At 49.6% G+C, this 25081-nt stretch overlaps 1 protein-coding gene across 2 annotated transcripts in view; it reads right to left on the bottom strand.

Annotated features, from left to right (window-relative positions):
• The window catches only part of GABBR2 (gamma-aminobutyric acid type B receptor subunit 2), a 336632-nt gene that overhangs the window by 71143 nt on the left and 240408 nt on the right, over window positions 1–25081 (bottom strand). For both annotated transcript variants that reach the window (XM_045780604.2, XM_087869533.1), the window contains exons 8-11: window positions 24931–24991; window positions 12906–12986; window positions 9399–9549; window positions 6512–6644 (exon numbers count right to left, since the gene is read on the bottom strand). In XM_045780604.2, the coding sequence (XP_045636560.2) occupies window positions 6512–6644; window positions 9399–9549; window positions 12906–12986; window positions 24931–24991 (426 nt within the window). The remainder of the gene's footprint in view (window positions 1–6511; window positions 6645–9398; window positions 9550–12905; window positions 12987–24930; window positions 24992–25081) is intronic.

Raw genomic sequence — 25081 nt, 5'->3', positions numbered from 1 at the left:
TTGGCCCTCACTCCCCCCGCCCTATCCCCAGGCCCCTTCCATCAGGGCATAAACATCCTGAATGGTAGTTATTCCTTTACATACATCTTCCCGTCTACACTGCCAGCTCCCTGACGGCAGCGGTCTATGCAATCCAGCTCTATACCCGCAGGCCCTGGTGCACAGTAAGTGCCTGTGAAATGTTATCATGGGGATGAATAACTTATAGGACCAGAGCCAGGGCATGGAGAGGCCCACGTGAGGGTGTGTGGGATCGGAGCACATCATCTGTTGGAGAGTCTGGGGAGCCTCTGGTGTCCTTCTCAAAGCCAGAGGGAGCCCTTCAAAACTGAAGGCCCTGGATGGCCCGGGGTAGAGGTGGGGTAGGGAGGCCACTGCTGTAAGGGGAGCTGCAGCCTCCCCAAGACTCCAGTTGGCCCCAGCAGGCCCTGTCAGCTCAGCTCCAGTCCCTATGGCTGCCTCCCTCCACTGGTCTGAACTGCCAGGCAAGGCCACCATCAGACACTCTGGGCAGCCCCTGGGCCAGCCTTCCAGCCACCTTCCAAAATCACAAAGCACTCTACCATGGCCAGACACAAAAGCACAGGATAGCACGCTGAGACAGCCCCCCAACCACATTATTACATTAGGTTATCTCTCAACTGCCTCAAAAAGAAATCCCCAAGCAAGAAACATCACAGACATTTATGGCCTTTTAACTCAAAGCATCACTAATTCTTCCCAGACTTGAACTTCCAGGGAGGCCAGGTGGGTGTTCCCAGGTAGCCTTTGCCTTTTGAGTCAGAGTCAGAAAATCCTAGCATCCAGGGAGGGCTAGAAGAGGGCATCCTGCTGCTCAATTCAGTGCCCGCACCCCCCCCCACCCCACTCTTCCCAGCTGCCCATCCTGAGATCGTTCATACACCTCTTGTGAGCAGCGTGGATGGCTGGGAGCACGCTTCAGGACCCAGAATCCAACCCTGCCTCCCATGATGGGGCTGCTCTGCTTCCAGAGATCCTGGGGGCGGGGGGAAGGCCTTCCGAGCTGATCCTCGAGGGACAGGGTTCCTGATGCTTCTATTTCTCTTCCATGACCTGTCTCCAAGAGACAAACCCAGAAATAAAGCAGGGTTTTAACCTTGACCTTTGTACTCTAGGTGTGGTCTAGGAGCACCCCAGAGCTCCTGAGTCAGAATCCGCATTCACTGAGCCCCCCAGGTGATTCACGTGTACCTGGAGGGGCACAATGGGTGCAGGGAGATGACAGGGTGCTGGTTCCCCTTGAGGGGGGCGTGGATAGTGCCTGGAGGAGGACAGGTAGCACTTCCAGGATGCCAGCAATGGCCTGTTCCCTGAGCAGGATGCTGGATTCACAGCTGAGTTCGGTTTGTGAGAATTCACTGAGCTAGACACTTACGATATGTGTGTGTGGGGGGTGTGTGTATATTTTAATAAAAAGTTAAAAATCAAAAGAAAGAATCGGGATCATCAGCAAGTAGAGGCAGCTGGGAGCTCTACAGCTAAGCCACGCTCCTCTGAGCTGCTGGGAGAGCCACCAATGCCTGCGGACTTGTGCGGGAGCACCCTGAGCCCCGCCAGCCTGAGGCCCCTTTCGACACTGAGGGCAACAGAGACACAGCAGCTTGGCTTTGACTTAGGGCCTGAGTCTGTCCCCGCCCCAGTTCTAGCAGAGCAAGGCCATGTAAGGCCAGAAGTTGCCACGGATGTACCTCCATCCAATCAACCAGCACCAACATCACTTTTCCAGGCTCTTCTTCATCCCAAGTTCACTGTACTTTATCTGAGCAGTGTGCACGGGGGACACCAGAATCCAGACAGAATCCCATCATTCCTAATGACAATGGCTAACATTTACTGAATCCAATTGTGAGGCAGGCACTAAATGCTTTGCATACACTATGAATCCTCCTGAGCCTATTATCATGCCCATTTTACAGAGGAGTAAATTAAAGGTCTGAGGCGTTAAGTAACCTAAAGTCACACAGCTGGGAAATAGTGTAGTTGGGGTTTGAACACAAGCAGTCTGACTGTAATTCTCTTATATGCTAGGTACTCTGAAATGCTTGGGCACGGATCAAAAATGAATGAATATATGAAAACCACTGAATTATACACCTTGAAAGGGTGAATTTTATGGTATGTGAATGATATTTCAAGTTTTAAAAATCTGAATGGACAAATTTTGGGGTTGGGATAAATGTTGATCACATCCCTAAGAATTTGGTGGACCTGTTTCTCTGGTACAAACCAGCTAACAACAAATATATATGTATTTCTTTAAAAAAAAAAAAAAAAGAACGAAGTGTCTCAGACACCTGTGTAGTCCAGCAGACCTACTTCCAAACTTCAGTCCTGCCACCTAGCTATGTGTGACAGAGTTTTGGTTTCCTCTCATGTCAAGTGGGGACAGTGAACCTTGCCTTGTCAGGGGGTTGTGGGGATTTGAAGGGACATCTGCACAGGCAGCAGGCTGGGCCTGGTGAATAACAGTGGAGAGTATCGAGCTTCGGGAGGGCACAGGCCTGGGGAATTAATGTGGTGCTGCTGACTGCCTCCACCCCCAGCGATGCTCTGAGAGCCCCCGAGCTGTTGAGACCTTTGTGGGATCTGAGGCCCACCTGAGTGTCACCTTCATGGCAGAGCCCCTTCTCACTCCTCCATGTTCATGCTGGGGGTTCTGCCTAGGATTCCACAAGGAAGACAAGCGCCTTTTCTCTCCCCCAACCATCCTGTTCCCTCTCTGGGCTGCCAGGGGCTGGGATTCCTAAGCCGGGTCAGCAAGTAAGTTTTGAGGCGGCCCTCCCACACCCCCTGGCACAGGGGCTCTGGCCCATGCCCAGCACTGTCCTCAAAGGCAGCTCCCTGCCCACAGGGGCCACGTTGCTATGGCGATTCCACTACCTACACAGTGTCCAGGGAGACAGCACATTGTAGCTGGAGCTGTTTGCAAGACTTGCTGAAACCAGGCTGGGAAGATTCCTGAAAGGGTCAGAGGGAGTGGGGAATACCGGGGATGGTAATTAAGCGCAACTGCTTCCCTAGCAGTAGCTGTGTGTTGTGTGTGTATGTGCGTGCGCGCGTGTACTCATGCATGCAAGTGCATGCTCACACATGCCACCACCCCCCGTCCAAGTTATAACGGCCCTCCTGAGCAGAAGCACAGCCCCTAGAGAGGCATAATCTCGTGATTGTCGTACGTTCCTTCCTGAGGTGGTGGTCATGGTTTATCACTGCGTTCAGTTTCCATATTGAAAATGAAAAGAAAAAAGAATGGGTATTGACATAGCAGCAGGACAGACTAAAGTGTGACTTCTATTGCTCCGCACCTGAAGCTGGCTTCAGGTTCCGCCTTGTCCTTTGTCCTATAAAAATGTCCTCTAGAACACAGAGCAGGACAGCAAGATTGTAACTGTGACAGGGAGAGAGCTGTCTATTGCTGTCCCCCGCACTCCACGCGCCTCACTGCAATCATCTCAGCCCACACCACCATTGTGCATGGGGATTTGTTACACTTATTTTACAGATGGTGAAACTGAGGCTCAGAGAAGCTAAGTCACTGGCCATGGTCGGGGGCCAATACGTGTAGACGTGCGAGTCCCACCCACGCTGTTTAAGATCTGTGCTCACTGAACTAGTTAGCCCTGCCTCTACCTCCTTCTTCCAGCTCGGTGGATGTTTACCGGTGGGTGGCCCATTTGGCCCAGAGAGAACAGAATCCAAGGTGCCAAGTAAAATAAAGGAGCCCACCCTCTGGAATAGCAGGTAGAGCATAACCCAAACTGCACTCACTGGGGACTGGTATTTAGGCTCTAAATGCAAGAGCTTTCAGTTCCCCTTCCTGAGCGATATTGGGAATTATTAACTAGATGACCCCAGTCCTGACCCATGTGCACATTTGTGCTGACCCAATTCAGTCCAGAGTAGTTAATCTATGCCTCTTCCCCACTGTCAAGAATGTGGGCTCCCCCTTGCAGAGCCTCTGAAACAGCCCTGACTGCAAATAAATGAATCCTCAGGGATGGTGAGAACCAGGGCCTAACATCTTCCGAGCCCTCGTGTTCGGAGCTAATGCTGATTTGTAAAGCGCTTTATGATTTATTCATACCGCCTTGCCAGGCTTCCCAGGACAACCTTCCCCTCACACAAATGAGCGCGACTCCCAGAACAGAATGTCAGGCTTCATTAAAAGAAAAAAAACCCGGGTGTGGGGGATGTCCCTTTTTTTGCTCCCTGGCCTGCGTCACCCAGCGTTTGCAGGATTCAGGTCCAAGTCAAGAAAGCACCTGTGTGGGAACAGCCTTTGGTCCCTGAGCAGGGTAAGATGTCAGGAGCTTCTTTTGGGGAGAAACAGACTCTCTCTGCACCGAGGGCTCAAACTCCGGCCAGTGGCTACATTCCCAGGCAGTAGGTGGTGGGTGACCGAAGCCAGGCAGAGGGGCCCCAGGAGCGGCCAGGCTAGAGCTCGGCTCCCTGATTCTTGGCTGGGAGACCGAGGGGGGCCCCTCAGCTCTCAGGGGTGCCACTAAGGCATCGGAGCTGTGTAAAGTACAATTCACCACAGTGGCTCCTAATACCGTTTTCATTATTGGTGTAATCACGGTCTCCTCAAACTTGGGGGGGGGGGTGTCCCCAGGTGCAGGGAGAAAGAGGAAATCCCCACTCTCCTCGCTTAGCTTCTTCCGGGTGCTTCAGGAGCAGCCCCTTCCTGTGGCCTCACCCCTGCCCAGGAAAACTGACCTCAGACACACTTGGCATCCATGAAATTGCAAGGGCACAAAAGTCAAGTCATGCTGAGCAGAAATGTAGGGGACTTGAACGTGAGGGACCTTAAAGTCTTCGCAGCATCCCTAAAATGAGCAAGACTCCCACAAGCCACGGTCATCATTCTTGTGCCAAAGGGTCACACTCCCGAGGGAACACACTGCTAAACCACACCCGCAGGGACTTCGGAGCAGTGCAACATGCTTCTTCAGAAGCTCCCTGTCCTCTAGCGTATCGGGGGCTTGACCACGCACTTCTCAAATGGAACCTTTCGGACAGAGTAAGCGATCTGTGGGCATGTCACTTGCGAGGCAATTCACATCAAAGTTACTGGTAACATGAACAATTTCTTGACACCGTGAGAACGTCAGTCCAATCTAATCATCTGCGGGACTAAGGGGGGCATTGTCATATACAGCATGAGATCCTGGGGGCTCCCCTTCTTTCCACATGCTGTCTCAGGGCACAGGGACCGATGCAGTCTCGACAGTGATAGGTGTGGGTGCTGACCTGCAGCACGTGGAAGGAAGGGGTCCTCCATTCTGTTTCTCCCTCGCTGCCAGTTTGCAACCCGTAAGTGTCCAAAGGTGGGTGACACTGAGACCTTAGCACAGCGAGTAGAATCCAAAAGATAGTGCTGTGCAAAACAGGGCCTATGTTGCACTTAACGCCTTACAAGAAAACAGTAACAACAAAAGAATCCCTTTTGATTAATCTGGCCAACACCGATCCTTCTAGTTCTGGTCCTCCAGGCCAGGAACTGGATGAATGATTGTATTGGGACAATACAGAGACCCAAGTGGCTAACCCAGTTTTGAGAGATCACAGTAGTCAAAGTCCAGAAATAAATCCCAACTGCTCATTCTCATTTTCAATAGCGAACCAATGGTACTTGGACCCAAGAGTGAGTTCTACACCGCTGTTAATGGCTGATGCATAAACTCTTGTAGAAAAACCACCATCAAGACCAAGGAGGCAGCGAATGCTTAAAACATGATCATTAATTTTCAAAATAGGATTTCTATAGTATAGTTAATAAATTACACTGACTTGGGCTTCCTTAACTATATGCATTCTCAATGGGGGTGATATGGTTCCCAACGGGGCAAACACTGGTTTTTAAATGTGAAAATATTACTCTTTCATGTATAAACTATAGATATACATACAGTACATAAACATACAGTAGATCTTTGGTATTAAATTTTCATGAGGAGATAATTATAAAAAAAAGTCTAAAAAGCCTTCTTAGGGGACCAATAAGGAAAAAAAAATGGATTGAGAAGCACTGCTTAAATAGAAAATAATGGCTCTGATTTTTTCTATAGGACTCAAAATCACACACACAGACCCCTCTCATTCTATTCTGTAATAGTTCCCAAGATACACGGGCAGATTTATTCCTTCTTACACAGCCCTGACCCTGATCCTGACCCCAGGTGTGGATCCTTTTTTAGTTGGTAGTTTTCCTCCCTCGCCTTTATAGGCTACCTGGTCATTCCTCGGGGGACTGTTTTCTAGAAGTGGCCTGTTAAAGCCATGATCTTAATCTTGCAGGCAATACTGAAGTCCATTCCAGCCCGAGAGCAACAACACACTGCCCTGTTGGAACTGCGTGGACAGCTGAATGAGCTGTCTTTTGCCTGTTCACATAATTTCATTAATTTCTGGGTTTGTATCTGTGATTTTGAGGATGGAAAACCAAGAAAACCTTATATCTTATATCCTGGGAAGATGGAGAATGACTTACGGTGCAAAGTGTTTCGAAGGTCTTTTCAGACACAAAGGATCCATCAAGGCCAAAGAGAAATATCGATGCATAAGAGAGCATCCCTCCAAGGATAATGAGGTTGTTCATATACGGACTGGACATCTTTATCAGCCTGCCAAGAGAAAGACGACTGTTAACAGAACTGGTAACGTCCTTATTCCTCCAGCAAACATTTCCTGAATGCCTACTAGGTAGGTGTATAGTGTTGCCAAGGCTGGAGGAGAGAGAAATGCAAGCCCGGGTTTCCTCCACGCCCCACCACCCCAGGCTGTGCACCTGCTAGGAGCTGCTTCCCCCTCACTAAGGGACCCAGAAGCTATCTAATGCTATGGGTGGATTTTTCCTCCATCCAGTTTGCCTATCATTTCTCTAGGGGCAGCCTGTAGCACCAGCTTCTTCAACCATTCATTTTCAGTTTACATGAACACATTATTAAGGCAACATGTCTTTTTTTTCTCGGGGGCTGGGAAAATATGCTAAATCTAGAGAATTCTATGCTTAAGCTCAGCAGACATAAGGGCGGAGGGAGATGATGGGGAGAAGGCCATAGCACCCTCCACCTTGCCAAGTGGGCCCGGCCTAGGAGGTCTGCAGGTGAGCACTCAGGGCTGCTCAGGAAGTGTGGTCACCAGGTGGTCTGTGAGCATTCACTTTGGCTGTCTGAAGCTCACACGGTCTTGTGCACAAAGGGGTCACACGCGTGCACAGGAATACCTCCCCCAGGCACTAGGTGATAAAAATGGACAATGGAGTCCCCATCTCTACCCTACCCCTGTCTTCACCAGGCTGCTGGTGGGGGCATTCTTCACACTCCCAAGCTCTACACGCTTGTCTCTCACCTCCTGCAGGAATTCTGCTTTGGCTCCCAGCTGCCCAGCAAGCCAGGTCTGGCTGAGACCAACACCCAGCTAGAATTCACCCTCTTCAAGAAGTGCCTGGCTACCCCAGCACAATCCACTCCGTCTATCTGGGGTTTTGAGGCACCCCCTGGTCCAGGTGCTCTTTTGCAGATTGTAATTATGGTCAGTTGTTCCCGAACATTTTCTTTTGCACTCTGTCCTTCTATGAATCCTTTCACATTTAAAAAAATGCAATGTGTCCAAGTGGGAGAGAGATAAAAAGCCTGGTGTAAATTATGGATCACATGCAGCTTTTGAGCTGGGAGCGTGGGGTGGGGCCACCATACAGAGGCGCACTTAGCAGGCCACTTGGCCTGGCTGAGTCCCCTCATGAGTAAAAAGGGAGCACAGATCACACTGCCCAGGGCACGTGTGATGCTCATACGAGACTGGATTCCTGGAGGTCCTTCTGCAAACCACAGACTGCTAAGGCCCCTTCATCCTTATTACCATGGGAAGCTGGCGAGGGGAGAGGCCAGGAGTTGGGCTGGTTACCCAGAGGAAAAGGACCTTAATAAATAGGTTACATTAAGGGACATAAAAGTGAGGGGAACTTGGAACTACTGTGACATTTCTTATTTCTTTCAGATTTTTTAATCTGCAAAGCCAGTCCAAAAGTTCACATAGATGCCAGCCTACTGGAAGAGTAACTAATTTTCCACAGGAGGCCAAAACAGGGTGGTGAAAGAATTGAAGGAGTTTAGTCTTACAATAGGGGCAGCTTGCTGTTAAGACAGGTACTTTGGAAGCTTGTAGAAAAGGAGTCTAATATTAATTGAGAGCTGTGCCCAGGCCTTGTGCCAAATGTTAATGGGCATGGTCATCAGTTAAGATTTGTACAGAGGAGGCAAAATTTCTTCAATTTTTTTTGTGGTGGTATATGTGTTATTGATGTATAGAAAATAAAGCAACAGGTGAATAAAATTCTTTTTGTTCTTCAGCAAATAGGTTTGACTAATCAAAACCAAAAACAACAACAAAGAAATATAGAGCCTCCAAGTTCTTTCTTTGCAAGCAGGAAGAGAAAAAAAAGAAAACCCCTGTTCTCTGAGCAATCAGGCTTGTTTCTGGCAGCCAGGAAAGTCACACAGCGTGGCTTCTGGGCTCGATGTCACCGAGGCTGTGTTCCTGGCACCCCTGCTCTGAGCCACCACTGTGGCTCCCTGACAACCCAGGGAGCTGTGTCCAGGGGTTTGCCGTGGAAACCACAGAAGCTGGTTGTGCTCCCGAACCACCACCGCTTGGCTTGGGTGGCGGCCTGTTCTACCCACGGCTGATCAGAATAACTCACACCGTGAGCTGCTCTCCTCCAGAGACTGAAGAGCATGTGTGGTGGAAAAGAAATCAAAACCAGAAACCCAGGGTACAGGTTCTGCCAAACACAGCAGTGTGGCCTCGGACAGTGGCCCTCCCTTTGTCACTGGGCTTCTGTACTCCCCCATCTGTGATCCGGAGGGAATTATCTGAGGGTCTTGGTGAGAATGATGTGAGGGAGGAGCTTCTCGGGGTGTAAAGTACTGTCTCGGCAGCAGGTGGTGCCTCTTCCTGAACTCAGTGATTCCCTTGGGCCCTACTTCCCCAAGACGCTGGGGGGTGGAGCCAAGACTCTGGGGATTCCCTCATCTGTATTTTTCCTCCTGGACCCGTAGAAAGCGAGGGAACATAGCCAAAGCTCCCAGGAGGCCTAGAGACTCAGACCCTTGGAGTTTATTTAACCCAGCCCTCCTGTGCAACCAGCAGCCCTACCTCTCTCTCTCTGTGCGTGCGCATGCGTTTGTGCGTGGGTGTGCACACATACACACGGAACATCTCATCACATCCCAGGGACCGAACGACCACTTTAGAAAACTGCCCTGAAAACTTTTTCTGTGCCCCTGGTGCATCGGTCACGTGATACCCCTACACTTTATGCACGAGGCTTGTCAATCCGGAAAGCATCATCCGAGAGGAGTGTGTGAATGGCTTACTTCTGATTCCGATTCTTGATGTTGAAGAAGAGAAAAGCGCTGGCCATGATCATCCCCAGGATGGTGAGGGCAGAGAGGATGCTGTAGAGAGGCAGGGAGATCTTTCGGAGCTGCTCCAGGATGATGGTCTTGTCTTTTGGTGGTTCGGATCCTAGAAGGCCAAGGAACAGATGTCAGCAGAGCCCGCGGCACGGTCGAGCCTTGAGAACATCTCGCTTGCATGTCTTGCCTCTGGCACGCGTGCACAAGCTCTGAGCAGGACACAGCTACTAGGTGAGAGGCCGCCCGTGGCTGGCCAGTCTACCGACAGGGAGCCTTAGCTAGGACTTATTTCTTTCTCTAAGTAGAATCAATAAGGAATTTGTGATGCATTTAATAGTCATTAAAAGACTAGAATTTGATTTGGTCTAATTACCCTGTTGAAAAACCGTTCCCATTTGTCCCCAAAGGTAACAGCAGCTCAGAAGGCACAGGGCTGGACGCTGTGAGTGGGTCCTACTGGGTGTCACTGGGGACGAAGAACCTGGCTTGGGCTCTCAAGGGCTCTGCTCTGACACACGATAATGATCAACCCTCAACAGGGCAGACAACTTGCCTGTCAGTTCCATGGAGACAGAGATGTCTCTGGGCGTGGGTTTTCTGCCTCAAGGTCATTATGTTATAAAAGCTCTTTCTGGTTTTCCATTTTCATAAGCCTCACTAACTGCGGGAGGCAGAAGCTACTGGCATGTCTCCCCCTCCCTGCCGTGCCAGGACTGGACCAAAACTGTGGGATTCCATTTCTCTATGTGACTGCAGAGCTGTCCCTGCTCATTCTTCAAGGGCACCGGGAACCTAGGGGAGCCTTCAGGGCCTCAGAGAAAACGTTTCTTTGTGGTCACTGGCAAAATTGTCTGGATCCAAGCTGGCTTGGGAGGAGGGGTGCAGGGACTCGCCCCACCGTGCCCCACTTCTTACAAATCCCTTTCTTCTCAGCTGCTATTTCAAGTCAGGCTTTCTGCTGAGGAACTGTGAAACACGGGGGCTTTTCTCTCCGGTGGGGGAAGCGGGGAGACCAGGGAACCCCAGCAGGGGTCATGAGGACCACACCATGGGTGTGCCATGGGTGCCAGCCTGGGTCACACCTCCGTTCCCAGGAGACAAGCAGAGGATTGGCAGGTGTGGCAGCAGGGATGGAGTTCTCCTCTGAACATCTGTGTTTCAAAAACTCTGCTAGCAAGTTCAAATGTGGTTGGGAACATTCAGGGGATAAGGAGTTTGAACCATCTAAGTAAGGAAGTTGCCAGGTTCGAAAACAGCTAGGAACCTGCTGGTGTGGTTAAATGTAAAGCTTTAAGCAATTCCATATAAAGGAACATTTTTAAGGAGTGGCTTCAAGGGCCAAAAGTCAGGGCAAAAGCAGATACAAGGTGAATGAAGTAACACCATTTCTTGCTTCCAGAAGTGACAGCTCCACATCTGAATCCTTCTTCCCCCATTCTTCCATTTTTCTGCCCCCTAACCCCCAAGCGAACCTCTGGCTACATTAGGCTGGCTCGGGTATCTTCTGGTTCCCAAACACTAGAGCCATCCTGGGGGTGCCCGTGAGTTCTGGGGTGGGAACTCCTGGCCCCTCTCTGGGCATAGAGAAAAGGGCTGAGGTTTGGACCAAAGTACATATGATGATTATGACCACTCGCTGTTCATGTAGAAACAACGTCAGGAAACCAACCACATCTCCTCTTCCTTCCTCCACCTTTGCTCCCCCCAAAATGGCACCTCCACATAGTGCACCTTAACTAAGATGTCATGGAAGCCATTTGGTAATGACTTATTAGATGAGTCAGTAGCAGCCGCCCTGAGTTTTCTTTCCTGCTCCTCACCCAATCCATTCACTCATTACTCACCTATTCTTCACTATCCCTTCATCCATCATTATACCTTCGTTCATCATCTTTAATGATGATCAGTCATCATTAATAACCACTTTCTACCTGTCCGGCCCGGTGTTGGTTCAAAGTCAACCAAGATACAGTCCCTGTCCTCAAGGAACTCCTACACTAACCATGTAAAAAGAAAAAGGCACTATTAAGCAATCATATTTACTGAATGCTTACGACGAGCTAAGCACTTTTCAGAGATTTTCTCATTTGATCCATTCAACAGCCTCACAGGTAGAGAAGATTATTCCCATTTTACAGAGAAGCAACAGTTTTCTAGGTGCTATGTGACTTTTATAGCTAGTAAATGGCAAAGCTTGCAGGATTTGAACCCAGACCCGCCTAACTGAGTCCTGTGCTCTAACCATTATGCAAACTGCTTCCAATGACAGGGTCCAGGTGGTTGATAACATCAGGCACAGAGAGGCCTGAGCATGAAGCAGAGAGAAGAGTGTAGTTCTCCCTGATGGAGTCAGGAAAGGCTACAGAAGGGAGAGCTGGTCCTCAGAAAATGAATAGTTGACTGCCCACAAGGAAGACAAGGCATTCTGGGCAGAGGACTCAGCGGGGGCAAAAAGCATGGTGGTGTCTTGGCATATTTGAGGAACTGTAAGCAGTTTGGTTGGGGAGATCTGAAAGACGAGGCAGAGAAATGGGAAGGTCTTGAGGTGATACCATGGAGTGAGGCCCCTCGCTGAGCCATTGGGACTGTGTAGTGCTCCGAGCACAGGTGGAGAATCTTCAGCTTAGTATGACGCCCAGGGCGCTTTGGCTGTTGAGGGCAGAATGGACTTCAGGGAATTAAGACTGGTTAAGCCCATCTACCACCCACCCATCCCTCCCTCCATCTATCTATCCACCCACCCACCCACTACTTTATTGACTCATATGCTCACCTGTTCATTCATTTATTCACCCACCCAGTCATCCCCTCGCTTGATCAGTCATGTGTTTAGTTTTTCATCAAATAAGAACCTTCAACATGTGTCAGACCCTGGCTGGTATTAGGAGTTTAAGTCAGATAGGATCCAGTGAGGGAGCTCATGGTCTTAACAACCTAGAAATTTCCATGCAAAAGACAATGACTATGGGGAAGGCAGAGACAAACACTGTAAAAGCCAAGAGAAGGGAACCATTAACTCAGCTGGGGGCAATCAGGGAAGACTGCACAGAAGAGGTGTCATTTTTATTCGGTTCTAGAAGCTAAGGAAGAGTTCTCCAGCAGAAGAAGAGGGAATGATCTTCAGCAAACCAACCAAGTTGTTTTTCACAGGAGGAGACAGTGCTAAATTTAGCTCACATTTAAACAGGATTACTCCTGGCCATGGACTGGTTTAAATGTAGATGCTGGGGTAAGAGATAGCACTCCATGCAAATTTCAGTGACCCGTCCCAGGAGCTGGAAGCCAGCTCCCACGTGAGTGATGGGGACCCTGTGCTCGGTGAGTGAGTGTGTGTGCTGAGAGGAAAGGAGGTTCCCTCTTCCCCAGGAAGACAAGGACTCTGAGCTTGTCCCTAGCCCTCAGACAGTACCTGGGCTTGGGAGCAACAGAGCATGTCCCCTCCTATGAGAAGCCCATCTGCCTTACCTTGGAACCTGATAGTGTCGTTGATGATCTCCAGTGTGTCGGCCACAGCATTGTACTCGCCCACCTTCACCTCCCTGCTGTCTGCGGGGAGCAAGAGACAGTGGCTGGTTAGATGGAGCCCTGTGCCTGCAGATGGCTGCTCCCGTCCCAGATCTTTGCCCCCATGTGCCTTGGCTATATTCTCATAGGCTTTTCTTTGCCCCAGGGCCTTTTCCAGGCAGAATTATAAAACCACATCCGATGGATCTAGGGTGGGACAGACGCCCTCTTATACCATCTCATGCACTGGTAATCCCCTGCTTTGCTGTGCACCTCATGGATGGGGGCCCACTCCCCTCATAACTGGACTCTCTGTTACCAAGTCCTTCCTGGTCACTGAGCTGCACGGTCTCTTTGTAACCTCCCCTTAGTATCTGGGTCTGTCATCTAGGACCACACAGATGGTTTCTGCTCCCTCTACTCCAGGACTTGAAGACACAGACAGATCATCCCTGGAACCAGCTCCAACCTCACCTTACAGAATATCATTTCCATTCTGCCCTCTCCAGGTCCCTCCTTGGGCCACGCCACACAATGTCACTGTGTCTGAGAGAATAGAGACTCAAGGACTGACCAACTGACCCTCCTTCATTTTGCATATTATATTCCTATTAATGCATTCTGAGATGGAATTAGCATTGGCTAAGTCTGACGTACTCATGGATTATGAGGGTGATGTCCTCGGGTCTGGAGATGGGGAGAGGTCTGGGCTGGGGAGAGAGATGGGGCCATTGGCATGTGACCTGGGAGTTGGAGCAGGGGGCAGGGAGGAGATCCTTTGGGACAGTGCCAAGGAGCAGAGAGGACCAAGGGCAGAATCCTGGGGAGTGCCTACCTCTTGGGTAGGGTGTAGGCAGGGCAAGGATGGTGCAAGAAGACTGGGAAGGACTAGCCAGGGTGCCAGGAGCAGGATGGCAGGAGAGAGTGGGCATCAAGGGAGCCAAGGAAAGGGACAATTTTATAATGGAGCTGGCCAGCAGTGTCAGATGCCACCGAGAGACTAGCACAACAAGCCCCTTGAGGAAGGGGTCAGTGGATTTGGTGTGTGGGGATACTGGGAACCACAGACAAAGCAAGTTTGGGGAAGCAGGACCAAAGGCAAGGGGTGTGAAACAAGAATGTGAAGCCCCCAGGGCTGACCAGGCTTTGACAGGGTTGGGTGGGGAGAACCCGAGGAGTCACCGTGCCTTGGCAGTGTGTCTAGATCTGTGTAGGAACTTTCTGTGCCTCTTTGTGTTCAGTTCTCACAGCTGGAGCTGGTGGTTTCAGTCCCACCACACAGACGAGGAAACTGAGCTCTGCACAAAGGTTGTGCCTTTGCCGCCATCCGACTGATTCTAAGAGTAGAGCCCGGCCTCAAACCTGGGCAGTTTCCCACGGCCCGTGCTCTTCGCCAACATGGGGCTGCCTCAATGGGATCCCTGAGCGGCGACAACTCCTGCCAAGCCGCCCCCTCCACAGGCCCCGTGTGCCTCCTGGTGTAGTAGCTGCAGAGAGGCCCCCCCTCACGTGCTCACCCACAGGGCAAGCGGGTCCCCAGAGCTGCCGACGCCGGGCCTCCCAATGCCCAGAGATTATCACTGACACAGCTGCAGGAGTTCCAAACGTGCACCCGGAGGAAGTGCCGGCTGGCTGGGGCTCTGGCTCTCAGAGAATTTCTCTGCAGAAATGCAGATGCGCTGCTGGTCCCTTATAAACATTCAGGAAGCAAAACAGGGAATCCCACAGGCCACACTTCTGCCTGTGTTTCTCTGACTGTGGGGTGGAAAACAGGACTGTAAAAGTCACTTCCTTCCCTCCACAGTGGTCTCCCTGCCACTTGCAGGTGGTGTCTCTTGCCTGGGTCCCAGCTCCTAAATGTCACATTAGCAGACTCTGCTGGGAGCTCCAGCATCCCTGCTCTGGCCTTCTGAAGTCTTCCGCCCCAGTCAGCTCCTGCCGCTCAGAGGAGGAAGCCCTGATTTATTTATCTGGTGTGGCGAGGCAGCTCATGAAATATGCAGGCTGATTGGAACAAATCACCAGGAGCTGGGAAGTGATGCGGCTGGCACCCCACTGCGCCCCCAGCCACACAGCCTGCCCCCTCGACTCACACACCCCAGTGACTGTCCCATGGCACCAAGAGGAACTGCCAACTGGCTGTGGCACACGTACTGGGCTTCCCGAGACAGCCATCATCAGCAGGATCTCTCCCTGGGGTACTGCCTGGGGGCGCACAGGGGCTTCACCTGCTCCTGCATCGAAGGCTCTTGGCAAACCATGCACTGGCCATGATTTGTCACCGACTGTAGGTGAGGGAGGGGCATCACAGAAGTTAAGTGGATGCTCAGAGACATGTGCTGGGCAGCAACCAAGTGGGCACCTGAACTGGGCTCCCCCAGCCCTGCACTCAGACCACTCTCACCACCCATGCTGAGCAGAGCTGTTGGTCACTCGGCTCACATTTATGGAGTTCTTACTGCATGCCAAGCCCAGCCCCAGGTATTCCCTGATAAAGAATCCCTCAAAAGCAGCAGCGTGGGTGGTGGAAGATGAGGTTCTGTTCCCATCCCTGACCAAGTGGCCTTGGACATCTGGGCACTGAGGAATGCTTGTGCTAAATCCCTTATCACTCAACAGACATTGATTGGGTGCCTATTATCTGCCAGGCTCTGGGCTGGAGACACAAAGATCCAAAAAAAAAAAAAAAAATCATAATCTCCGACATTGTAGTTTAGAGACTAGAGCCTCACCCAGCCCTACCAGGCAGGTAAAATTATTCTCATTTGCAGATATTATTTCTCTCTAGCTTGCTCTTTGTTAGCAGGTGGCTGTAGCTGGGAAATGGGAACTTTCAAAGTGGCCATGAGGATTAAAGAGGAGAATATACAGGCAGTTTCTAGCTTACAGCCTAACTCACAGTAAGTGTTCAATAAATTGTAGTTCACCTCATGATAAAAGTACTAAGTTATTCGCTAGGTCCCCAAACACTCCCTAGGACCCCATAATGGTCCCTCTGCTTGGAAGGTGGCTTTCGCCTCCCTCTACCAACATGGCCTGCACCCTACACCCACCTCTTCCAGGAAGCCTTCCCTGAGTACAGCTCCCCTCTGAGCATCTCAGTTGCTGTGGGCTGAAGGCATGGGTGACAGCCCCTGGTGTCAGAGCTACGCCCTAGGTGTGTCTAGGCCTTATGATTCCTGTCAACTGGTTAGTTCCCGAGTGGGACCTGAAGCCTTGCATCTGGCATCCCTAGGTAGCATTGAGTCTCGTCTCCTGTCCCCTACACAGAGTCCCTCCCGGCTCTACAGGTAGAAGGATGCTGCCCTCTGTGTTATTCCGTGGCCCAGCTGGTGCTGACCATGATAGGCACCCAGAACTCTCAATGGTTAACTCTTGGGTTCCTTGTTAACGCCATTGTGCAAACAGCGTTAACCACCCAATGGATACAGACTGGGCCTTGCAGACTGTGGACCAGGGGACAGGCTAGAAAGACCCAGCAGGGGGTGGGGGTGGATGAAGGAATTGAGCAGAGGGCTGCTTCCCTGCCCCACAACTCTGGTGCAGCTTGTGGCCAACTCACTGTGTGGCCCTAAACAGACCATCCCTTTCTCTGGGCCTCAGTTTCTCCATCGGCAAACTGCACAGCAGGCCTTCCAGTGGTTCTCAGCCCTGGCCGGGCATTAGTATCACCTGGGAACTGCTGGAAAATACATACGTCTGAGTCCTAATATGGACCCATTATATTAGAACCTCTGGGTGGAGGGGTGGGTTCCAGGCGGCAGTATTTTTTAAAAGTCCCCTAAGCCGATCCTAATGCCCATCCAGGGTTGAGAACCACTAGATTTGACTGAAGGCTCTTCAATGCCGACACTTTCTGTGCTAAGAGGCTAAAAATAGTGTGGAACAGAGAGCCCCTCTCCCGCAGAACAATGCTGCTTCCTCGTCGTGGGGCAAAAAGAAGGGTTCTCTTCAAAGAGCGCATTCTTTATTTCGAATTTTAGATTTGGATGATACGTAAAGGAAATAGGTCCTATTGGTGAAAATTAGGCCGCCAAAAAAAGTCCAGTCTGAAAATATTCCCTGGCTGTGGGCCTGAGAGCATCCATGAGACGGCTGGGAAATAGCTTCAGTCAGTGATTCTGCCTCCTTCTGGCCCGAGAGCCAGTTACGGGGTTGCCGACCTCCTGCACTAGCTGGGTTCTCCTCCCCTCACCCCTAACTGTCCATTTGTCCTCAATTGGCTCTAGATCTGAATGGAGGGATGTATATGTGTTCTTTAAAGTTTAATGGTTACAAACATACAGACTCAATGTATGACTCTGAGGTATAAAACAAAGGATGGTCTTGACTCAACAAAAATAAAAAATGCTATGCAATCATTCTATTCTAGGCCCCCGTAACAAAATCCCAAACGCAGGGACAGGAAAGAGCTCTGGCTGGTAGACAGGACCCTTGGAGCTAGTCTTGGCTTTGCTGTCCCCTCCGTGAGGAGCCCCCAGGAAGTCCTGGCCTCTGCCTGGGTCTTGCTAAAGCGAATGGGCTGGATGGGGAGATCTCTGTGGCCTCCACCAATCTTGCTCAATGATTCTGCAATTGCTTTGAAAACCTGCCTCACAGGTCCTGCCTCTGCCTTGGGGCCACACATGGACTCCTGCTCCCCTGGTGGTTCTTCAGGGGTGGGAACGTGGCGATCACGGGCTCTGATTCTGCTCTTCTCCGGATGGCCAGCCGTTCCTCAGGAGTGAGCCCTGGTCTGGTCACTGCTTGTGGGCAGGCACTAGAGGGTGACTCCCCTGTCACTGGATGAGGAGCAAAGCTGAGCAGCACCTCTCAGCAGCATCCCTTGGCCTGAATGCTGCACACACTCTTCTCTGTCTTCATAAACAATATGCCACTGCCATGTTTGTAACAAACTAATGTCATTGCTCTCTGTTTGGAAATTTTGAACAGGCCGGGTGGACACTGGCCAAATGGCTTGGGAATATAATAACCCTGCTAAGGGCCGATTTGTCTATTGACTTAGGTGAACTGGGCCAGGGGAAAAGCTAAGTATCTGGGGATATGCAGGACACATATAAACATAACGGGTTATTTGCACCTACAGCACCTTTTGTTTCCTCTTCTTGGCTAACTTCACACTGGCCCTTCAGAATCCAAAACTCAGGGATAGGAAAGAAAACTCAGATGCCACCTCTCCCAGGTAGGCTTTCTAGAATCTGCCAGGTGGAGCCAAGTGCCCCTCCTCTGAACTCCCTTATCACATATCACACCCACTTGAGGTCCTGTGTCTGTGCCCCTCCCCCCCCAGACCAGGAGCCCTCTTGAGGGCAGGGGCTGTGTCTTACCCAGCTCCGCACCCTCTGTGTCCAGTCAGGACTGGCATGCAGGTGCTGGGAAATGGCTCTTAAGAAACTTCAAAAGCCCAAACCATAGGGGGGAGAAAAAGAACTTCTGTTCAACAAGGACTTTAAGTCTATAGATGAGTGACTGAATGAGAGAAGGTATTTGCAAAGCCTAAAGGTAAAAGGGGACTAATATTTAGAGTACATAAGGAACTCTAGCAAATCAACAAGAAAAGGCCACTACCCTCAAAATAAAAGTGGTAGAAGGACGAGAAAGATGAAGAAATGGCTGATGAGCACAGGAAGAAATGGCCAAACCTTGTTAGTAATCAGAGATATGATATTTAAGACTACTGATATTACTTTATATCTTTAGACTCAAACAATGAGTGAGCCAGGGACTGGGAAGTGCTGGAGGGAGGAGGGACACAGGAATACCCATGCTGGTGGCAGTGGAGACAGGTGTGGGCATTGAAAGAGCCATCTGGCAGATCTGAGGCATGTTCAGTGCTCACACACCTTCCCACCCAACAATTCTGCTCCTGGACATTTGTCCTAAGAAATGCCCAGTTGGGTTCATAAGAGGACACGTACAAGGACACTCATAATTTCTATTGGTAGGGGGTTGAAGGTGGCCCACGTATCTGTCACTGGGAGAGTGGATGGGTAAAGCATGATCAGTGCAAGGCATGGCTCAGATGTACCCACAGGAGCTTGGAAGCATCTCCAAAGCACAACGTGCTGAGTGGGGAGGAAAAAAAAGAGAAAGAAATAGAAGAAGACACATAATCCAGTTGCACTGACAGAAATCAAAATATGTGCATACAGAACAACAATCCACATTTTGTAAGGACATACCAACACAATATATTCATTAAACACTTAGAGTGTTTGCCTTTCCCTGTGGGATGAGAGCAAATGCTTGAGATAGGGCACAAACAAGCGAGAGGGGCTTTCCTGGACCAGTGATCACAGTGTCTCATGAAATGAGGAGAGTGAAATGCGTCCTAAGGAAGCAAGATGGTACTTTTCTTGAAAAATTCTGGAGGGGAGCGGATCTGGGGTTATGGTCATGAGTGCCCAGGAGAGAAGCCGGAAGCCCATGGTTGCCATGGCCCTTCTCAGTGCTAGTCACTGAACTGTTCATAGCTTCACATCATGGAAATCTCACTATCCCCCAAGGCTAAGAAAATGGTCCCCTTTAATTTTACTATTTTAAACTGAATGCTGAAACGATGGCTTTAGAGAAATTAAGCCACAAGCATCTAGCTAGTAAGGAAAAGTCATGTCTGCTTCAAAGCTCATATAATTCAAAGCTCATATACTTGCAAGGGCATGAGTTCCCCATCACTGGAGGCATTCAAGGAGAGGTAATGCTGCAAAAGAGAGTCACGGTTCCCTTCAACATGGAGAGACTATGGCTCAATGAAACACAAGGTCTGCTAAATAAATCTTTCAGGCCACCTTCCTTGGGCTTTCTGAAACATAAGCCCTTGATCATGAAGGTTGGGAAGTGTCAGGGTCAGGCTCCCAGCATCAAAGAGCCCACATACACGTGTGTCCTTCCATTCCTGCCGACCCACAACCCTGCCAAGGTCTCCTGCAGTTCAGCGGCCTATGTCTCCACTTTTTGTATCAAGTCGAGTGGCAGTCAGACTACCTGGCCTTCCCAGACCTACGGCTAGGGGACGGGAGCTACAATACATGCCTTGACAGAAGGAAAAGGACATTAAAAACCGGCCTCAAGCATCTCAAACTAGGGTCAAACTAGCTCCCGAAGTTTTCTAGTCGGTTCTGGGAAATCATCTTCCTGCTTTTATAGACCCTGGCACTGGGCCAGAGAAATTATGAAGCCCCCGGGGGGCAGGGACTATATCTTATTCAACTTGGCTTCCCTCGGAGGACTTGGTAAAGCGCCTGGCAGATGCTCAGGAAATGTGCACTGAATAGAACCGTATCTGTTACCCCAAAGACCAAATGGTAATTAATGTCTGCAAATGGGGAGGGCAAGCCTGCATTTCACTAGGTACCTTCTGAATGACAATCGCGCTGTTGGAGTGACGGAAGACCCCGTGCCTTCAAATCAGGTGCTGAGATAGAAAAGTCCTAAGTCTGAGCCCTTTATGCTGCACAGAAGCCGTGTGAAATTCGAGCACATTATCGCTCGCCGAGACTCTGACAAACAGGCCTAATGAAGGCAGGGCCGGTGAGCGAGCGAGCGCGCAGATGCTGAGCGCTCCCGAAGAGCAGCACAAACAAGGCTCTAATCATGGCTTCACGCAACTTCCTTCCCTGCTGCAAATTCTGAGCCATGTTTAGACTTCGCCAGGAACATGGATTCTTTCTTCTCGTGAGGGAGAAAAGAAGCCAATTCCCTGGCATTCATGCTCACGTACACGTGGTTTAACGGGAGTCAGCGCCGGCACGGGCAGGGGGAGGGCGGCTGAATGTGGAGTCAGACGGGGTTTAGACCTTGGCCCTGCGACACCCAAGGTGTGTGGTGAACAGGATGCTAATGCCTGCTTCTGACCACAGGGGGGCCACTCAGAATTGCACCTGAGCCAAGAGGAGGAGGGCATGGAATTGATTTGGGAGGTGGTCTTGGGGCACACTGAAGAGGTGTGGGGAGGTGAGATACGGAAGGGAAGGAAGCCAGTATAGGGGCAGTCATGAGCAGGTTTCTGGGTGGGCAACTGAGGCACGATCCCATTGGGAACCCCTAGAGACAGAGTAGAACACACCTTGCAGTTGCCCCACCCAAGAGGGAAGGATGCTGGGTGGTTTATCCTCTGCTCCTCTCTCCTCCCTGGCACAAGGCTGTCCCTGGAAGCACCAGCTCCCTGGACACATGGCCTACTCCTTGCACAGGGGGAGGGGTGCAGGTGCTTTTCATGAGGCATTTGTTCTGGAATTGTGGCTGCTAGGGGAGTATGGATGTGTCACTGACAGCATCTGCCACCTACCATCTACATTGTCCTGCTGGGAGTTAAAAGCTTTGGGAACACCTGAAAATGAAGTGAATGGAGGGAAGCTGGGGGTGAGGAAGGTCATTCTTAAGGATCTGAAGCCCTCCCTCGATTAAACTGCCTCAGTTCAAGAGGGGCCAGGGTGCTAACCATGGCCCATTATTTTAGAACAGTACTGTTTACAAGATAGGTAGTTTCTCCAGCCTGAAACAACAATGGCCACCATCTTGAATTAGCTTCAGCTCACATTCTGCTGTCAAGGCTAACTGCTGTTTGCCAGACAAGTCACCTGAAACCACGAATAAATGAAGATGTTCTTAAATTTCTACAAGTCCTATCACCAACTAATCCAGTAAGCATTACCAAGAGCCAGCCAAGAGCCAGGCATCATGTCAGTAATGTGACGAGCTTCCCAGCAGTTGAGAGTCTAGAGAGCAAAATCTCATTTAGCCCTTTCCCCAGCCCTAGCAGTTGGGCAGGGCTGGCATTAGTGCCATCCCATTTTCCAAAGGATTAAGCTGAGGCTTAGGGAGACGAAGTAACTTGCCCAGGGTTACACTGCTGCTGAGTTTCAGAGCAAGGACTTGAACCCAGGTCTTTTGCCTCCAGGTTAAATCAATAAACTTGTACTGGGGGCCTACTGAGCACCAGGCATTTGTGCTACCCTACAGCCTTGGAATCTAAGAGTGCAGGACCATGGCTTCTTGGCTCGCCTTTTAATCTTCTTCCCAAAGCTACCTCCCATTTCCAACTCATTTGTGCTTTAGTTTTGCAAAGGAATTAACAGAGCCTCCTATGAAATGCTTCCTCTACCGAAGATAAAAGGGTTTGGAAGTCCCCGAGAACTCTGCACAAACGAGGAGCTGGAAGAGCATCTCGTGACGTCTTCAGAGGAAGGGTGGGAGGGGCCAGCTTCCAAGATCAGGTTAGCGAGCTTTGAGACAGCCTGGGTGTGAGTCTCGAAGCAGCCCCTGCAAAGGGAGCCCCTACTGCTGGGAGTGGCTGTCTGCGAGCCAGCTCTGCTGTGAGCCCTGCTGTTCACCGTCCCCTCTAAAGACACTGCAGGAGGTGAGGGAAAGAGAAGCAGATAGGGCCAGAGATGGTGTGAAGGACATGGCAGAAAACAACATGGTGGTTCTATTTAGAAGTCATTTTGAAAGGCCAATGGCATGAGGCAATTCTCAGGGTAAATCCTGGAAAGTCCCAGAAAACAGAGTCTGACCAGCCCAGGGAAACGTGGGCCAGGAGAAGGGAAGGAATGAACTCACCATCCCATGGTGAGTCAGGGTCTGCCCCAGGCAAGCCCCTTCCCCTGTCTGGGCCTCAGTTTCCTCTCTGTGAAATGAGATGATAACCAGGCACCCTTCCAGGTTGGTCAGCTGTTCAGTAATTCAGTGCCGCTCCACCCTGGCAGACATGCACCTCTGAGACCCTCTACATTTGGAGAACTAACTCTTGCGCCCCCAGCATTCTAGTGGCTCATTCTAGTCCCGAAATGACACAGAATCCCTCTGTCAACAGGATCAATGTTTGTTTTAAAAACATATAAAGAGGAGCAGGTGCAGGTCCAGCTCTGATGTTCACTAAAAACAGGGCACAGATGCGGTGAAGGGAAAACACTCAGGTGTGTATGTGAGCACAAGAGGGAAGCTGAGGTCCCGTCTCAGCTCTGCACTAACCAGCTTGTGTCCCGGGGTGCAACGCCTCCCTCCCTTGGGCCCCGGTTCCCCCTTTATTCCAGGAAGAAGTGGAACAGGGTCATCTCTAAGACCCTGCCGTGTCTGACATCCTACCTATGGCTAAGTGTGGGGAGAAGCTAGAAAGGGCGGGCAGACGTAAAGGCACCTGGGGGCTTTCAACCCACCAAGAAAATCTGGATTTGCTTCAGAAAGGTGTCATCATTTTTGACACAGTGCTAATCATAATTGCTGCTACTTGCTGAGCAAGAAATATATGCACATTATTTCTAAGTATTATCGAGTTCTTTCCACATTCCAAGAAGGCAGGTAGGATTATATTCCTATTTTACAGATGAGGACTTCACGCAGGTGAAGTTACTTGCCTAATGTGCTATATCGTCTTGAGCTAAGGTAGGTCAGGCCCACCTCTGAACTACTGTTTGCTCCATTGCTTTCCTTATAAATGCCTAAAACTAGTCACTGGAGTTGGTGTCTAATCCTAACAACAACAAAAAAGGCAATAAAATTGGCACGCACTTGTAGCTGTGATCGGCCAATCAATATTTTATAAAATATTCTCCTAGAATGATATAATTTGAGAACTGGAAATGTGACAAGAGAATTTAGTTACAATCACTCAAAAAAAAAAAAAAAAGAGTAAGTATCTTTGCCAAGATGCTTACTTGGTTCAACCAATGAAGAAGCAAGACTTAACAAATGGGAAAATAATTATATTTGCCGAAAATTACATCTTTTGTGCATGCCAGAGAGCTGACATGTGTTTCAATTACCTGCCACGGGAAGACGAATGGGTAAATCTACAAGATTGCATTACTGAGCCACAGTACCCAACACCTCTCCTCATTGATCTAAATCCGGAGGGATTTGTCTGAATGAACCCGGATAACTCGATTTCATTTCTTGCTTTCCCCTGGATGACTTTGGGATCTGATGCAAAGGCACTGCTCTTGTTTCTGGATTTTCCAGAAACATCCAGATGCTGAAAAACACTGCAGTGAAGAATGGTGCATCTAGTGGTTTCGGCTGACAACCCTGCTGATGACTGTACTGGGTTGCACAGAGGTGTCTCCCTGCAGGAAAGCCCAGCCCTGCTCCTCACAGATGCCATGTGGGCTCTGACAAGCCGCTGCCCCTCTCTGGGCCTCTACTTCTACCTCGTCACTTGAGGAATAGAATCTGGAAGTTTTCTGAGCCCCTTCCAACACGGACAACAGAAAAGTCCAACAAGCGACCTGGTTTCTTAAAAAAAATTAAGGACCTATTTCAAGCATGGGTGGTGGGGATGATTATGAGTTCAAAGAGATTAAAGAAAATAGCCATTGTGTGGATTCTCCCACAAATTGTAAAGACATATTGGAGATAATCAGAGGATCAACACAGACTAGAAGTGGAAGGATGTTGAGAATTGTTGTTAAATGTTTTAGGTAGGATAATAGTATCATGGTTATGTTTTATAAAAAGTCCTTATCTAGTAGGAATGCATACTGCAGTATTTATAGATTGAAATGAGATAATGTCTGGGAGCCGCTTTAAACATTACAGCAAAAAAAAAAAAAAAAGGATGCAGTGGGTGAGCAAAGATAAAGCAAGATTGGCAAAATGTTGATGATGGTTGAAGCGAGGTGATGGGTGCATGGGGCTTATTATGTGGTTCTCTCAACTTTAGGGTCTGTTTGGAAATTTCTATAATCAAAACCAAAAACAATGCAAGCTTTCTCAGAATACTGGAGGGGACAGAACCCCCCACCCCCATACTTTCATGAGCCTCTCAGAGTCCTGTGGGGAGACTGAATAGCCTGAGAAGTCATGCAGTTGAGAAAAATATTCTAAATAAGTTGAAACTAATGTTTTCACAGAAAAGTGTTTTCTATTGATTCTGCTTTCTCTTATCTGGAACATCATACTTTCATTTCTTTTTATGTATTTTATTGCAGAAACACAACATCCCCGAATATAGAATTCATCAACTAGAAAGAATAAGCATCAGAAAGCCTACCTTGAAATTGAGTAAATTTAATGGTCCCCATTCTCTCCCCATTCCGGAACACAACTTGACCCTAAAAACAAAACAAAACAAACAAGAACAAAAGAGAAATGCCATATTAGCTCAAACACTACTGATCTCAACTGAAATTCATAAATGGTAC

This window comes from Ursus americanus, chromosome 18, assembly GCF_024610735.1.
Source record: "Ursus americanus isolate L20-20 chromosome 18, mUrsAme1.1.p, whole genome shotgun sequence".
NCBI lineage: Eukaryota > Metazoa > Chordata > Mammalia > Carnivora > Ursidae > Ursus > Ursus americanus.
This window is presented reverse-complemented; position numbering and strand designations above follow the sequence as displayed.